This window comes from Myotis yumanensis, unplaced genomic scaffold, assembly GCF_028538775.1.
Source record: "Myotis yumanensis isolate MYYU_CA2020_CCGP unplaced genomic scaffold, mMyoYum1.0.hap1 SCAF_22, whole genome shotgun sequence".
NCBI classification, from domain to species: Eukaryota; Metazoa; Chordata; class Mammalia; order Chiroptera; family Vespertilionidae; genus Myotis; species Myotis yumanensis.
In genome coordinates, this window is record NW_027223773.1 from 11,673,845 (window position 1) to 11,691,719 (window position 17,875).

At 44.9% G+C, this 17,875-nt stretch overlaps 1 protein-coding gene across 4 annotated transcripts in view; it reads right to left on the minus strand.

The window, feature by feature from the left end:
• Positions 1-11,135: 11,135 nt before the first annotated feature.
• The window catches only part of PLD5 (phospholipase D family member 5), a 171,582-nt gene continuing 164,842 nt past the window's right edge, over positions 11,136-17,875 (minus strand). For all 4 annotated transcript variants that reach the window (XM_070401088.1, XM_070401089.1, XM_070401090.1 and 1 more), the window contains one exon: positions 11,136-12,969. In XM_070401088.1, coding sequence (XP_070257189.1) covers positions 12,713-12,969 — 257 coding nt within the window. In that variant the 3' untranslated portion in view covers positions 11,136-12,712. The remainder of the gene's footprint in view (positions 12,970-17,875) is intronic.

Here is a 17,875-nt window from a genome sequence, read left to right on the forward strand (position 1 = left end):
AACAATTTCTAAATTTATAACACACCTGCTTCTACATAACTCAGTGTGCATTCTATGCCTCATTTTTCTCAGATAAGAAAAATGATGGCTTTGGACTTGAAGAGTTTTAATATTTTGCCAGCTCTGACCTTGTATCCTAAATGGCTTTTCTTTTTTTAAATAATTTTTTAAAAAAAATATATTTTATTGATTTTTTACAGAGAGGAAGGGAGAGGGATAGAGAGTTAGAAACATCGATGAGAGAGAAACATCGACCAGCTGCCTCCTGCACATCTCCTACTGGGGATGTGCCCGCAACCAACGTACATGCCCTTGACCGGAATCGAACCCGGGACCTTTCAGACCGCAGGCGACGCTCTATCCACTGAGCCAAACCGGTTTCGGCTTTAAATAAATTTTTATTGATTTCAGAGAGGAAGGGAGAGGGAAAGATAGAAACATCAATGGTGAGAGAAAAGCACTGATCGACCGTCTCCTGCACGCCCCACACTGGGGATTGAGCCTGCTGCAACCAGGGTGTGTGCCCTGACCGGGAATCGAACTGACCTTTTGGTTCATAGGTCGACGACCCTCAACCACTGAGCCACACAGGCCGGGCCTAAATGGCTTTTTGATTTCTATTTTTGATGCTTCTAATTTATCTCTATGAGTCTAGGATATCTGGTTACAACTGATTTATTGTTAACACTTATAGAGTGGATCCAGGTAATTTACTGTGAAGATTTCCAATGTGAGTCCATGTCTAATTAAAAGATGGTTTACTACAGTGCTTCTTTAACTTTCTCATTTACTTCCAAGCTACTTAGAAATGAGAATAGCTTTAACTTTAGTTACACCCCTGGGGATTGCCAAGAACAACGTGCAGTCAGGTTATCTCAATTAATGTGAGTTTATGTGTGTTGATACATACGAAAGTACGGAAGGTAAGAAAGCAACCCAGTAACTACGAAGTCCAGCCTTGTTGTTCAGGAATCAGTAAAGATTACTCCAGTAGCCTAGGAGCAGAAACAGTGATCAACAAGAACTCTACTATAGACTGTCGAAACTCAGAGGGAAGGTAGGAAGTGGGAGTGGGGGGGGGGGGCGGGAGGGAAGGTGGGGTGTGTGGAGGGGTGGGAGGGAAGAGATCAATCAAAGACCTTGTATGCATATATGCATAACCCATGGACACAGACAATAGGGTGGTGAAGGCCTGGGGGCGGAGGGGAGTTGGTTCAGGCTAGAAGGGGTCAATGGGGAAATAAAGGGACATCTGTAATGCTTTCAACGATAAAGAGAAATTAAAAAAAACAAACAAGAACTCTACTTGTCTTAACTGCTGAAGCAGCTGCCATTACTGCTCCAAGTCGGCACCATTAGGGTCACTGCTCCTCTCTCCATTTTGGCTGCTCTTAGTGGCACTCCTCCTTTCTATTTCCTATTCAGACTCCCTAAGGGAGGGCTCTGGTGTGTTGGGACAGGTGCCATCCAACAAGAATACCAGTGCTGGGTATGTCTCCTTTCCCAGGCCACTCCCTGGCACATAAGTGGTTTTTTCATATATATATATATATCTCCTATATAACAAAAGCTTAATATGAAAATGGACCGAACAGCGGAATGACCAGTTGCTATGATGCACACTGACCACCAGGGGGCAGATGCTCAATGCAGGAGCTGCCCCCAGCCCGCAGGCCCCAGGCTGGCCAATGCATGTGCCAGCACCCACCCCGCCCCCCCCGCCATCACCCTGCCAGTTGCCCCACAGATCAGCTCTGATTGCTGGCCAGTGCACAAATTTCATGCACTGGTCCTCCAGTATATAAATATATAATTGATTTCAGAGAGAAAGGGAGAGAGAGAAACATCAATGATGGCAGAGAATCATTGATCAGCTGCCTCCTACATGCCCCCTACTGGAGATCGAGTCCCCAACTCCAGGCATGTGCCCTGATAGGGAATTGAACCAGGACCTCTCAGTTGATAGATTGATGCTCAACCACTGAGTCTTGCTGGGCCAGGCTAAATGGGTTTCTTTGGATCAGGTATGAACTTTGGTCCAATGAACTGTGGTTAGTGTGGAGAGGTTACGTGACAGAAAATGGGATTCTACTCAGGCTTCAGCTGTGGGCATGGTCTGTCCAGGACTCCGGGAAATCTATAGATCCACCATGAAATATGGAAAACATGGAAATTTTCAGTCTCACCAATTCGGTAACCTCATGACACCATGGTGCTGCCTCTCTCTCCTTACATTTTGGTGGGAGATGTTGCCTTTAGTAACATGCACTTTCTAAAGAAGCAGATAATCTCCACTTTTAAGTAAGTGAAATGACAGATTAAGCTTTGATCCATATAAATATTGTTGGAACATATTTTCTGAATTGTCTCGAAAGATCTTCTTCCCCCATTCATATAGAAAAGTCACAACCCTGGCCAGTTTGGCTCAGTGGAGAGAGCGTCAGATGCCTGCAGACTGAGGGGTCCGAGGTTCGATGTCGGTCAAGGGCACATGCCCAGGGTGCGGGCTCGATTCCCAGTGTGGGGCATGCAGGAGGCAGCCGATCAGTGATTTTCTCTCATCATTGATGTTTCTCTCCCTCTCTCCCTGTCCCTTCCTCTCTGAAATCAATAAACATTTATTCAAAAAAAGAAAAAAAAAAAAGAAAAAAGGAAAGTCACATATAATTTCAGTGTTTTTGGTCCTGGAACTTGAGATCATACTCCCAAGATCTGTTGTATACCTATGTGGGGACACCCCAAATTAGAAACCAGGGGTGTTTGTGTTTGTGTCTTATCAGCTCAAAATGTCTTGGCCATTCTGTAGAACTTTCTACCCACAGAAGACAATCAAGTTCCTAAGAGAATTAACAATTTTTTCAACATGTGTGGAGCTAAAAGAAATGGTTTTGAAAGGAAAAGTTTTTCCTCACTAATTTTTCTCTTACATGGCATAACCATGAATCATAAATAATTTTTACCCTTACTATCATTTAACTGGATTCTTCTCTCATCTCTGTTAGCCCAACTAAAAAAAAAAAAAAAGCCAATAAATGAAAGGATTCAGAAAATGCTGATAAAATCAAATTAGTATTGACTATTGCAGGTTCCAAAAGTTGGTTTTATTAGCCTTTGCTAAATTCTCAAATGACGGCTTTAAAAAAGTATGTGATTGAGCTCCAGCTGGTGTGGCTCAGTTGGCTGAGCATCGTCCTGTGCACCGAAAGGTTGCTGGTTCGATTCCCAGTCAGGGCACATGCTCAGGTTGTGGGTGCATTGATGTGCCTCACATCGATGTTTCTATCTATCTATCATCCTCTATCTTCTTAAAAAGCATGCCTCTTCAGATTTCTCCTCTTTATATAAAGGTCACCCATGGTATATGCACATAATATGCACACTCTTTCAGAGATAAGACTTTGCCTCAATCTAATTTCCTTGAGCAAATCAACAGAATTGTCCTGTGTGGGTCTTATGAAAGGCACTGTGCTAGAAGCACCGATCAGAAAGGATATATGCATCCCTATGTTCATAGCAGCACAATTCACCATAGCTAAGATTTGGAAGCAGCCTAAGTGCCCATCAGCAGATGAATGGATTAGAAAACTGTGGTACATCTACACATGGAATACTATGCTGCTGTAAAAAGGAAGGAATTTTTACCATTTGCAACAGCATGGATGGAACTGGAGAGCATTATGCTAAGTGAAATAAGCCAGTCAATGAAAGAAAAATACCACATGATCTCACTCATTTATGAATAATAAAGACCATTATAAACTGATGAACAAAAATAGATACAGAGGCAGAGCAGCATGGAACAGACTGTCAAACTACAGCGGGAAGGCCGGCGAGGGTTAGGGTGGGGGGTAAGAGATCAACCGAAGGACTTGTATACATGCATATAAGCATAACCAATGGACATAAGACACTGGGGCGTAGGGGAGGCCGGGGGAAGGTAAGAGGGGGCGGGGGAAGGAGACATATGTAATACTTTTATCAATAAAACAAAACTAAAAAAAAAAAAAAAAAAAGAAAGGCACTGAAACATGTCTGCCTTGAGTAGACTCCCAACTTCTGATTGGACAAATGGGAAGGGCATTTGTGCATTTGGAGGCGCTGGTTTGGATGGTTATGCTTTAAACCCATGATTTAATCTGGGCTTAGTGAAGAGAAACCGGCTGTTTTTATGATGGAGTAAAGCCTGGAAAGCAGAGAGAGTGGTGGGGAAGTAGAGGAGGCAGCTGCAATCCTATCCACAAACGCCATTCCTGTCCCTGGGCCGGAATGCACAGCCTGGTCTCTACAATGGTTTTTCTTCACTAAAAACCAACCAACCAACCCATCATTTATTTACTCAAAACCAAGGCATATTGGAAACAAACTTTTTTCTTTATAGAGACAGGAATGTTGTTACAAAGATGCCTCCCTGGGCCAATATACCCCATGGTGGGAACATAGCCCATTGGCAGCTGTGTTGACCTTGCTCATGACTTGGGGTCCAGCTTGGATCCTCAGAAGAGACTGGTTTGTTTCTGAAATCAAGCTGAGGTGGGAAATAAATGCCTCATCTTCCAGAATGGAAAAAAAAATTCTTATCTGAAAAAATTGGGCACGTGGTTATAGGAAAGGTTTGAGAATTTTAATCGTGCCCCCAAATTAGCCCTTTCTCACACCGATTTATTTATCTTAAGGTGACTAATATAGATATGTGTCCAGGTACACCTTTATCCTATTTACATAAAGAAACATAAAAAAATTCAAGATATCCTTTGTAAAAGAATGAGAAGCTTAGTAGTTAAACATAGCAAAAGAAAATGCATTATGGCCTCTTCAATCTCATATTTCATTTCATCAAATTGCCAAAAGGTACACAAGCAATCAGTGACCCTTTTTAGAACCCTGTAAGTACAAGACTGCTAACGGGTCAAAAATAAGAAAATTCAGTTTTTGCAATTTTAAGAAACTCCCGAAGAATGCCTCTGTAGTCGCCATAAAACGCAATATCTTCATAATTCAGCTACAGATGGAAATTCCCTCAAATGGGAAAGGCAGGCTATGAACTGGGGTTGGCTTCAGGGATATTCAAGAGCTTCCACCAATTTAAACCAATAAGATAAAAATAATAAAATAGCTATTCGGTTACCAACATAGAAAAGGAGGTGCTAAATCCCTGCAAATGGAAAAATGCTAAATATGAATTAATTTATCCAATCTACCTTAGGCCAAATGGGCATTATATGAATCTCTCCTTCAAAGGGTGTTATAATATCCCTTAGGCACTGTTGGAGGGACTGCACACTGGTGCAGCCACTATGGAAAACAGTACGGATTGTCCTAAAAAAACTACAAATAGGTATACCACATGACCCAGCCGTTCCACTTCCGGGTATTTATTCAAAGAAAATGAGAACACTGATTTGAAAAGATATATGCATCCCTATGTTCACTGCAGTATTATTTACAATAGCCCAGGTCTGGAAGCAACCCAGGTGTCCATTGAAAGATAAATGGATAAAGAAGAGAAGGTATATGTATACAATGGAATGTAACGCAGCAATAAAAGAGAATGACATCTTGCCATTTGTGACAACATGGATGGATCAAGAGGATATTATGCTAAATCAAGTATCAGGTAGAGAAAGACAAGTACCATATGGTTTCACTTATATGTGGAATCTAAAAACCAAACCAACCAACCAAAAAAACCCCAAAATCACACCCACAGAAACAGAGACCAAAGCGGTGGTTACCAGAAGGGAGGAGGTGGAGGGTGATTGGGAAGGGGACGGAGAACTTAGTCAATAATATTGTGATGTTTACCTGGTGATTTACAGATGATTACTAGAATAAGTGGGGTGATCACACTGTAAGGTATAAAAATGCTGTCACTATATTGTACACCTGAAACTAATATAGCCAATATAAGATTGTATAGCAGCTATACTCAAATAAAAATTATTAAAAAAAAGATTTATAATAAAGTCTACCAGCTCATTGAGAATAAGTACAGAAAACTGAAGAATTGAACATTTGTCCACACTATACAGTGCAGTTTATAAGGGACTGAGTTTGAATAACCAAAGTACCTTTCATTAGAGAAGATAACCTCTCGGTTGCCAGTGAAAACAGCTCCTTACATTCCTTAAATGTTAATAATAAAGGAATGCATTTGGGACAAAGAAACTCACACAAGTGGTCACACAGGTGATAAAAAGGCAGATTCTGTGATAAAATTCCTGAGACAGCCGGACCCTGGGTCTGATCTTATCAAGAAATTCAATGTGGCTCATTGGTTGAGTGTTGACCTATGAACCAGAAGGTCAGGGTTCGATTCCTGGTCAGGACACGTGGGGGTGGTACAAGAGGCAGCCGATCCATGATCAATGATTCTCTCTCATCATTGATGTTTCTATCTTTCTCTCTCTCCCTCTCCTTTCCTCTCTTAAATCGGTAAAAATCTACACTAATAAAAGAGAAACATGGTAATTAGTGTACGACCGCTACCCTTTTCATTGGCTAATCAGTGAGTATATGCAAATTGACTGTCAGCCAAGATGGCGGCTAATTTGCATATGTTGGCTCCAAGCCACAGACTGAGGCTTTAGGCCTGGGTAAGGGAGGAGCCAGCCAGCGATCGTAGATGGCGGCAGCTGCGGTGGCAGGGAGCTGGGGGTGCCCCTGCCCAGGCCTAAAGCCTCGGCCTGAGGGTTTAGGCCTGGGTCAGGGAGGAGCCAGCCAGGGATCGTTGATGGCTGCAGTGGCGGGGACCTGGGGGTGCCCCGGCCGAGGCCTAATGCCTGGGCCAGAGGCTTTAGGCCTGGGCCGGGGAGGAGTCAGCCAGTGATCCTTGATGGTGGTGGCGGCCCGAACCCGGGCGCAGCCAGCCAGCGATCCTTGATGGCCACGGTGGCTTGGAGCTGAGGGTGCCCTGGCCCAGGGCTAATGACTCGCCAGAGGCGTTAGGCCTGGGCAGGGGCCAAACCAGCAATTGGTGTGAACTACAGAGGAAACACCTTTTCTGACCTCTGATTGGTTAAGCTCCCTATATGCCACTGGTAATATTCTTAGTAACTTGGGTAATAAGAGTCCAAAAAGTGATCTAGGGTTTTTTTTACCACACTCCTGGAGAAAAAAATGAAGATCTGCTGCTGGAGGGTTAAGAAATGTCATATCCTGTCCTAGCCAGTTTGGCTCAGTGGATAATGCCTCGGCCTTCCCAACGCAGATTCTGGGTTCAATTCTGACCAAGGGCATGTACCTAGGTTGCAGGTTCCTCCCTGGCTCCGGCCCAGGTCAGGGCTCATGCAGGAGGCAACCAATCAAAGTGTTCCTCTCACTTTGATGTTTCTCTCTGTCTTTCCCTTTCTCTTTCACATTCTCTAAAAATCAATGGAAACATATCTCCAGGTGAGGATAAAGAAAGAAAGGTCATATCCTATGAAAGACACATCTTGAAAGTGCCTAAAGAAAGTTGTCATTTTTTCATGGTAAAGGGACTGGAGTCCGTGTTGATGAAAACACCTTGGTGGCTGCGGTGACTGGCAGTGGCTGCAGCAGCGGGGTGATGGGGCTGGTGCCTTCCCCTGATCAGCCCGGTTGCCTTCCACAAAGGGAGGCCAGACTGCGGCTTAGGCCCGCTCCCCAAGGGGAGCAGGGAGCAGGTAGTAGGACATCCCCTAGGGCTCCCAGTATGTGATAGGGGGCAAGCTGGGCTGAGGGAACCCCCTCCCCAGTGCACAAATTTTTGTGCACCTGGCCCCTAGTATATATTATAAAAAGACTATTCTTATAGTCTTTTAATTTTTTTCCTTAGAATTAAGTTCTATGAAAGTTCTTAAAAAAAAGAGAAAACAGAACGAATTGAAGTCACTTGAGAATAACCCCAGCCTGGCGGGACGTGAGCCTCTGTCAGTCCCAGGTGCTGCGAGGCACTTGTAACTGCAGTCACAGAACACACTTTCCAGGGGGTGAGATCAAGTCCAAGTGTGATCAGATCACAAAGATGGGATCGCACTAAGAACCAAGTCAGGAGTCAGACAAACACGAGGGCAGCCCTGATGGGGAAGGCGGGGCCCAGAGCTACCTGGAGGCAAAGTGTGTCCACAGCCCTGTCATTTCCTTTATAGAGTCTGCTTTGACTTTTAATTTTTATTCTTTATATATATATTTTATTAACGTCAGAGAAGAGAGGGAGAGAGAGACATAGAAACATCAACGGCGAGAATTACTGATCAGCTGCCTCCTGCACGCCCCACACTGGGAATCGAGCCCACAACCCAGGCATGTGCCCTTGACCGGAGTCGAACCCGGGACCCTTCAGTTGCAGGCCGATGCTCTATCCACTGAGCCAAACTGGCCAGGGCCTGCTTTGACTTTTTAAAGACACTAGTTTTCATTCCATGTCCCATGAGACTTCGGAAGCCCCTGAAACATCTTTCTAGAACAGTGATGGCAAACCTTTTGAGCTCGGCGTGCCAGCATTTTGAAAAACCCTAACTTAACTCTGGTGCTGTGTCACATACAGAAATTTTTTGATATTTGCAACCATAGTAAAACAAAGACTTATATTTTCGATATTTATTTTATATATTTAAATGCCATTTAACAAAGAAAAATCAACCAAAAAAATGAGTTCGCGTGTCACCTCTGACATGCGTGTCATAGGGTCGCCATCGCTGCTCTAGAAGGTCCTTTCAAAATGGGGGACATTTTCAGTGTGCCTCGCTTCTATCATTTTTAGGTGCTCAACATGCGCTGTTTTCAGAGCCTGGATACCATCCAGAATGTTCCATGTCCTCTCCAGTGGTGTGACAAGCGGTGATGTGATTATTTGATATGCGAGTGGCCTGTGGCAGTGCAGTGGGGACCAACCAACAGGACGGGGATCTGAATGTGTAGCAATGACTGGATTTGGGGGTGACCCGACTGTCTGGCTTGGAAGGAGAGCAGGCTGCATGAAATCTACTGACATTCACAGGCAGGTTTTCATCTGAAGGTCCATTAGTAGATCCTCAGTGAGCAGAAGCGTTCTCAGGCAGGGAGTCACTGTTTCCAATCCACGCTCGAGGATAAATAAGGCACTAGGTTAACGGAGGTGGCACAGAAATCTAAAATATGCTCTCAGATTGTGTTTGCTTTCCTTCCCCCACCCCCTGGTCACTAGTTCCTGGGATGTTTGTGGGGGAAATGAAAGTTGGTAGTCTATTAAGTACAGATACAGTCTGAATGAGAGGAAGCCCTAGCCAGTTTGGTTCATTGGAGAGAGCATCAGCCTGTGGACTGAAAGGTCCCAGGTTCGATTCGGGTCAAGGGTAGGTGCCTGGGTTGTGGGCTCGATCCCCAGTAGGGGGTGTGCAGGAGGCAGCTGATCAATGGTTCTCTCTCACCATTGATGTTTCTATCTCTCTCTCCCTCTCCCTTCCTCTCAGAAATCAATAAAAATTTTAAAAAAGTAAATAAATGAGGAAGACCACGTCTCGAGGGGTAGACAAAGCGTCTAAATGAAAAAGAAAGTTCTGTAGAATCAACTGTCCTTTTAGGGACACTGCACAGGCGCTGTTTTCCTGGCTGCCACAGGCCAGCGTGGCCTCCTGGAGTCAGTGGCCTGGTCGCTGCTGCCTGGACCACCTTGAATGGGAGTCGGGGGGGCTGCTGGGCCAAGGAGGGCTCTGATACTGCTGGTGTGTGGCAGAAAATCCCGAGGCACCGTTCCTGGGGCTCCCTTTCTGTTGGGGCTCAGAGGGAAATGGCAATGATGGTCAATTCATAAAGGACATAATTCTCTTCTTCTATCCTATGCAAAGATAGTGACAGTCCGGCTGGTGTGGCTCAGTGGTTGAACATTGACCTATGGACCGGGAGGTCACGGTTCGATTCCTGGTCAGGGCACATGTGTGGGTTGTGGGCCCAGTACAAGGCGAGCAGGAGGTAGCCGATCAATGATTCTCTCTCTTCATTGATGTTTCTATCTCTCTCACCCTCTCCCTTCCTCTCTGAAATCAATAAAAATATATTTAAAACAAAACAAAAAACCAAAGATAGTGACAGCGAAGGGGGCCCCTTACCTCAAGCCGATGCTTGTCCCATGGCTGTGACAGATACTCAAGAGACAACTTGAGAATTAATAAGGACGCAGCCATCTCTCCTCCCTTCCTATGTACTTTTCATAATCAGCCCCGGGGGCTTGCTCTGTCCGGGATGGAGTGTGGTATGTTTATCTCCATGCCTCCTCTTTGTTCCCTTTCTTAAAAACAAACAAACAAACAAAAAAACCCCATCACCAAAACCACCTCTACTTTACTGGGTCAAACAAGGGTTGGTATTGGTAAATGTGTAGAGTCTTATGGGCTGGTCATTTTTGATGAAGAATTTCAGTAAGAATACCTCAGTTATTCATAAAAACACGCTACCCTTCAAAAAAAATACAGCTCTCACCCTAGCTGGTTTGGCTCAGTGGATAGAGCATTGGCCTGCGGACTGAAGGGTCCCGGGTTCGATTAGGTCAAGGGTGCATGCCCGGGTTGCGGGCTCAATACCCAGTAGGAGGTGTACCCAAGGCAGCTGATCAATGATTCTCTCTCATCATTGGTGTTTCTATCTCTTCCTCTCCTTGCCTCTCTGATATCAATAAAGATATATTAAAAAAAAAAATACGGCTCTTTCCACTATCTGTTAAATATCCAGTAAAGCGGTATTTGGAAACAACAAGAAAAGAAGTTATCTAATGCTAGATGCCCAACAATAGCCATTCTACACACAGTAAACCCAATGGATAAGATTTGTGGGTTTCCCCATCACTCTACGGTACATTAGAAATAAATCTCTAGAAATAGAAAAAAGTAACTAAGATGGCATTCCTTTGCTCTGAAAACACATGTCCCTGCCGGTCCTAACGGACAATCCTTCGCACAATGTCAGGTATTATGTTGATGTTACTGATGCCAAAGTGACCCAAAGTGACGCTGACCGTCCCCATGTCCGGCAGGGATTCCGCATGGCCGTGTCCCTCCCCACTTGCAACCGGAAGCTGTGAGTTGGGTTTCTTTTTCAGACTCTATGGGAGAACCTGGCATGGATTCTCTGAGGATCCCACAAAGATGATTTCAAGAAACAGATTCTACATCGTAATGCTTAGCATTTATATAGGTTCTTTTGATTCCAAAACAAGTTATAAATATTTCCTACCGTAACAACATCTTCGCGAGGTAGGTGAGTAGTTACTGTCCCTACATGACCAACAGAAACCCGAGGCCAACGAGAGAGCCAGGAGCCACAGTAAGACTGGGTGTCCCGAGGCCGCCTGCTCTGGGTGGTGGGGAGGCCAGGCCTCTCTCGAGTATAGCAACAGTCTCTGTTAATATAGGGTTATGCATCGGATAGATAGAAAACAACACACAATGACAGTATAGAACAATAATCCAATATTCTTGTTTCTTAGTAAAATATGTTAAGCACAGTATTTAAATTGCATTTCTCTGAAAAGCATTTGGTATAGTAAATAGCAGAAGGTATATTAAACAGCAGAAGGTGTATTAAATAGCAGAAGGTATATTAAATAGCTCTATAAACGTTTGCTGGCATACTCTTAACAGCATAACGATTCTAAAGAAATTCAAATCCACTGGCCCACAGAGATCGTTCCTTTCTAATACCATAGAGTAAACAAAAATGTGAAAAATGACTTCAGTCTCTGTAATACAGACTTAATCGTTTGCTGGCTATTAGCAGGGGGCTACATAATTTTTCCGAACTTGAGAGAAAGGATACAGATTCCTGGCTATGGTTTTAAAATATCAACTTGCTAGAGAAAAATGCAGTTGAAAGGTGGAAATTAAAGATTGCTATTTCTGCCCAGCTGGCGTGGCTCAGTGGTTGAGCGTCGACCTAGGAACCAGGAGGTCACGGTTCGATTCCCAGTCAGGGCACATGCCCGGGTTGCGGGCTCCATCCCCAGTGCGGGGCGTGCAAGAGGCAGCCGACCGTTGATGTTTCTCTCTCTCCCTCTCCCTTCCTCTCTGAAATCAATAAAAATATATTTGAAAAAATAATTGCTATGTCCATTTTGTATCCATTCTGAGGAATTCATACACTTTCAGAACATATCCTACTTGGAACTAGTGTTGAGGTAAGTATAGCCACACTAGAGCATGAGAACATTTTATGAGAAGAGAAAAGGACACAAAAGGAAATCTATGGTATTAGAAGAAAATAAACACGGAGGCAAGAAAAGTATTTTCCAAGAGTTACTGGAGGATGGCAGGGGGAGTTCACGCCTAGATGGCTGGACAGGTCTTGGAGACAGTTGACAAGGATGAAGACTTGGCTTGACCTCTTGTCCAAGGTCAAACCCTCCCTCTCCTCTAAGCCAGTGGTTGCAGAATAGCAAAGAGCCTGCCTCATGCGAAGCTTCCTAAGCACTGACCACGTGGGCCAGCAGAAATGTTCTAAAACTAGAAAGGAGGAGGCGTCAAAGGCTTCAAATTGGTATGCAAACGTGAAAACGAACTCCCAAGCCGGAATGACATTCTCCGTCAGAAGTGACAAGTACAAAAGTCTTAAAGGGAGTATACAAGCCCCTAAGGTGTGGTTAGATAGGGCATGGCATTCAAAGGTTATTTTTTAATAAGTGTGCTTTTCCCCTAAAAAAAGACATATCAAATGGTTCTTCTCTCCTCCCATCCTTTAGATAGAAATATGAAACACAAGTGGTCCGTCGGCGTGTTCGTTCATGCTATACGCTCGCGGGGTCCTTCCCACACGTGTCGTACGTGGCAGTTTTGTGGGAGGGAGGGCTGAGATCGGACGGGCTGGAGCAGTTCCGCTGTTTGGTTGGCTGTAAGCTCCTGGCGTAGGGTGAGTACCAGTCCCTCTCAAACACATCTTTCAGCTGCTTAATGATGCTTGTGTTATTCCTCGCGTCCGCTTGGTTGATGACGAGGCCCGTGCCCGCATTCTGGGTGAAGTCGTTCCCTACCCAGTCAAAGTTTCCTGCAAACGAACAAAGTAAAGAAATGGTGAAGATCCATTGGGGGATGTTCCCCATACAGTGCAATGCACAGCAGAGTCCATTCAACATATAATGGCCCGCACTGGTTTGGCTCAGTGGATAGAGCATCGGCCTGGGGAACTGAAGGGTCCCGGGTTCGATTCTGGTCAAGGGCACATGCCCGGGGTGCGGGCTCCATCCCCAGTAGGGAGCGTGCAGGAGGCAGCCGATCAATGATTCTCTCTCATCATTGATGTTTCCATCTCTCTCTCCCCTCTCCCTTCCTCTATGAAATCAATAATATATATATATATATACATATATATGTGTGTGTGTGTGTATATATATATATATATATATATATATATATATTTAAAATATATGTAATGAAATAAATACCCGGGGATGGCGACAGGGTGACTAAATTGTGTCGACAGCTCCAAGAAAAACAATTCCAAGAAGGCTTACATATGGCAGATTAATATTCGAGTGCGATTTTCGCGTCTTCTTCAGCTGTGCTCAGCTTGAAACTCACAACAAGGGATCTGCTGCTCTTTTTTGTAAATGTTATTTCTTATTGACATTCACAAGACACACTAAACACGGCAACATTTCAAATGTGCAGGAATCCGCTTAAAAACCCTGCGAACAGTTACCACCTCCTCAGAGCGACGACGTCTAATCCGCACGGACAGACGAGGGATGCTGAATATAATGCTCTGCAGCTTCACATCCAAGGAAAAGCTGAGGCTAGAGGAGGAGGGCCAGTTCCTGTCCGAAGAGGCAACACACTCCTCTCTTGGGCTCGACTCATTCCCCCGTTTCCGGTTCCGGCTCTCAGCCCAGAAATGGGGCAGCTGCTGGACAGCGGGCTCCACTATGAGTGCGTGGTTGGCAAGTGTATTCGCTTGCGAAGGCAGCTGTAATGAAGCACCGCAGGCTGGTGGCCTAAACAACAGAACTGTATTGTCTCACAGTCTGGAGGCCCAAAGTCCAAAGTCAAGGTGTGGGCCGGGCTGGTTCCCTCCGAGGGCTGTGCGGGAAACTCAGGCCAGGCCTCTCGGCTGGGCTTGTGGATGCTGCCTCTTCACATGGTCTTCCCCCTGCGCACGCCTGTGCCCACATGTCCCCCTTTTTCATTTTTATTTATTTTTAAAAAAATATATTTTATTGATTTTTTACAGAGAAGAAAGGAGAGGGATAGAGAGTTAGAAACATCGATGAGAGAGATCGATCAGCTGCCTCCTGGACGGCCCCACTGGGGATGTGCCCGCAACCAGGGTACATGCCCTTGACCGGAATCGAATCCGGGACCCTTGAGTCCGCAGGCTGATGCTCTATCCACTGAGCCAAACCGGTTCGGTGTTATTTTTATTTTTTAAATATATTTTTATTGATTTCAGAGAGGAAGGGAGAGAGAGATAGAAACATCAATAATGAGAAGCATGGATCGGTTGCCTCCTGCATGCCCCCCTACTGAGAATGGAGCCTGCAACCTGGGCACGTGCCCTTGACTGGAATCGAACCCGGGACCCTTCAGTCCGCAGGCCGATGCTCTATCCACTGAGCCAAATCAGCTACGGCCAAATGTCCCCTTTTATAAGGACACCAGTCAACTGGGATTAGGGTCCCCCCTTTCCCTCCCCAATGATCTTGTAACTTGATTACCTCTGTCTACTAGACTCTATCTGCAAATAAGGTCATGTTCTGAGGTACTGGGGTTAGGACTCAATCTATGAATGTTGGGAGGACACGATTCAGCCCATAACAGACGGTAAGGCTGGGATGGGTCCCATTATGGGCTAATCACATCTAAGTCACTCACATGTGGTCAACCTTTTATTTATTTAATTGATGTCAGAGAGAGGAAGGGAGAGGGAGGGACAGAAACATCAGTGATGAGAGAGAATCATTGTTCGGCTGCCTCCTGCACGCCCCACACTAGGGATTGAGCCCCCAACCCAGGCATGTGCCCTGACTGGGAATTGAACCTCGGTGTCCTGGTTCATGGGTTGATGTTCAACCACTGAGCCAGGCCTGCTGGGTGATCCTAATCATATTTTTGTCCCCATCCCTTAGGGGTGTGGTTCAAAGCCAGGTCTGACTCCATGGCCCACATTTAACTTCCATTCCACGTCACCTCTGATCCTAAAGGCGTGCCTTGTGCTAACTATGCATGGCACCCTGGACTTCAATGTCAGCCCCCAGGGTTGGCCCATCAGGGCACACCCTGGGATCTCTGCTCCAATCACCTGTGTAGACCACACCCTCTTAAGGAAACACACATAGAAATGTGCTTTGGCCCTAGCTGGTTTGGCTCAGTGGATAGAGCATTGGTCTGCGAACTGAAGGGTCCTGGGTTAAATTCCGGTCAAAGGCACATGCCCGGGTTGTGGGCTCAATCTCCAGTAGGGGGCGTGCAGGAGGCAGCAATTCTCTCTCATCATTGATGTTTCTATCTCTCTCTCCCTCTCCCTTCCTCTCTGAAATCAATGAAAAATATATTTTTAAAAAAATTAAAAAAAAGAAATGTGCTTAGGGGTAGCACAGGGCAGGGAAAAAATGAGGGGCTGGAAGGGATGAGATTTTCAAGCCTTCTTCTGTGAAATTCAGCCTTTTCCTTCAATACAATAGAATCTCTATTGATTCCCAGAAGCTTTAATGAGTTCTTCTCAGGAATATAGCTGTAGGCTATTCTCACAGGCCCAAGCAGGCATCCCTATCCTAGTGTGACCACGGGTTTCTTCTCATCCTAATGGCTTGGCTGAACTTCACAATCGTAAGCTTCAGTCTTTCTCTCAGTTGGGATGGTTTCACCCAGCTCGTTAGAGACAACCAATCAGCTTCCAGATGCAGGTGTAGGCCCCAGAGGCCAGAACTGTGGTGCCAGCCTCAGGATCACCATGGTGATGGCGCAAACAATCTCACTGGGAAGGTGTATGGGCCTCGTGAGCCTTTCCTGTGTCTTCAATCACCCGCCACCCCTGGCCAGTCCTCTCATCATCCAAACCATCCTCCAGACGAGTTTGCCAAGCTTGACTCTGGAGACTTAACAATTAGAGAGATGATACTGTTTGGAGATTCTTCTGTAAGTCTTGTGAAAATTAATAGGGCTGTAATTCTGTGCAGGGTCTAGTGTGGATTTTTCTTAATTCAGAATTCTCAGTGGGTGTCTGGGTGATGATTTAAGAGCTTTCCAGAACATGCTGATACTTATTTAAATTATCAATGAATTTTCCTCTTGAAGCCCTTTAAATATTTTTGCACTAGAATTATGCTTTGCTCTAGGGAATTAATGTCTTGCTAAAATGCTATGGGTAAAATAAACTCAATTAAAAATGCATTACAATAACAGAGCCCAGAAATAGACCCACACACATATAGTCAACTGATCAAAGGAGCAAAGACAATACAATGGAGCAAAGATGGTCTTTTCAACAAATGGTGCTGGGACAACAGGGCAGGTAGATGCAAAAATGAAACTAGCCCAGCCAGCGTGGCTCAGTGGTTGAGCATTGACCCATCAACCGAGAGGTCATAGGTTTGATTCCCGGTCAGGGCACATGCCCCGGTTGTGGGCTCAATCCCCACTGGGGGGCGTGTAGGAGGCAGCTGATCGATGTCTCTCTGTCATCGATGTTCTCTCTCTATCCCTCTCCCTTCTTCTCTCTCTCAAAAACCAATAAAAAATATTAAAAAAAAGAATCTAGACACAGACCTTACACCCTTCACAAAAATTAACTCAAAGTGGATCATCGATCAAAATGTAAAATGCAAAACTCTAAGACTCCTAGGAGAAAAATTTAGATGACTTGGGGCTGGGTGAAGATTTTAGATACAACATTAAAGGCGCGATCCATGAAAGAAATAATAGATGAACTGAACTTAATTAAAATTAATGAACTGGCTCTGTGCAAGACACCGTCAAGAAGAGAAAATGATAAGCCACACGTTGGAAGTAAATACCTGCAAATAATACACGTCTGAGAACGGATCGTTGTCCAAAATGACAAGTAACTCTTCAAACGGAACAATAAGAAAATGAAAAACCCAGTGAAACAATGGGCCAAAGACCTTAACAGACACCTCACCCAAGAAGATAAACAGATGTCAAACAAGTCTATGAAGACATGCTCCACATCACACGTCACCAGGGAAATGTAAATTAAAACAACGAGATGACATGACACACCTCTTAGAAGGGCCAAAACCCAGACACTGACACCACCAAACGCAGGAGAGGTTGTGGAGCAACAGAAATTCTCATTCATTGCTCCTGGGAAGGCAAAACGGTGCAGCCACTTTGGAAGACGGCCTGGGAGTGTCTTGACAAAGCTAAACACACTCTTATACCGTATGATTCAGCAATCATGCTCCTTGGTATGAAACCTGCACATGGGTGTTTATAGCAGGTTAGTCATCATTCAGCACTAAGAAGAAATGAGCTCTCAAGCCATTAAACAATGTGAAGGCAACTTAAGTCCACATTACTGAGCGAAAGCAGCCAATCTGAAAATATCGTATAGTTGATTACGACTATATGATATTTTGGAAAAGACAAAACTATGGAGATGCTAAAAATATCTGTGGTTGCCAGGAGTTGCGGGGGGTTGGGGGGGAGAGGGAGGGATGAATAGGTGGAGTAGAGAGAATTGTTAGTGAAAATACTCTTTGTGATACTATAATGATGGATGATATCATATACATCACATAATGATGTCATTATACATTTGTCCAAACCCACAGGATGTACTAAACCGACAGTGAACCCTAATGTCATCTATGGGCTTTGGGTGATTATGATGTCAATGTTGGTTTATCAACGGTAACACATGCACCACTCTCTTGGGGGATGCTGGCGGAGGCTGTGTGTGTGGGGACAGCGGGTATATAGGGAGTCTCTGTGCT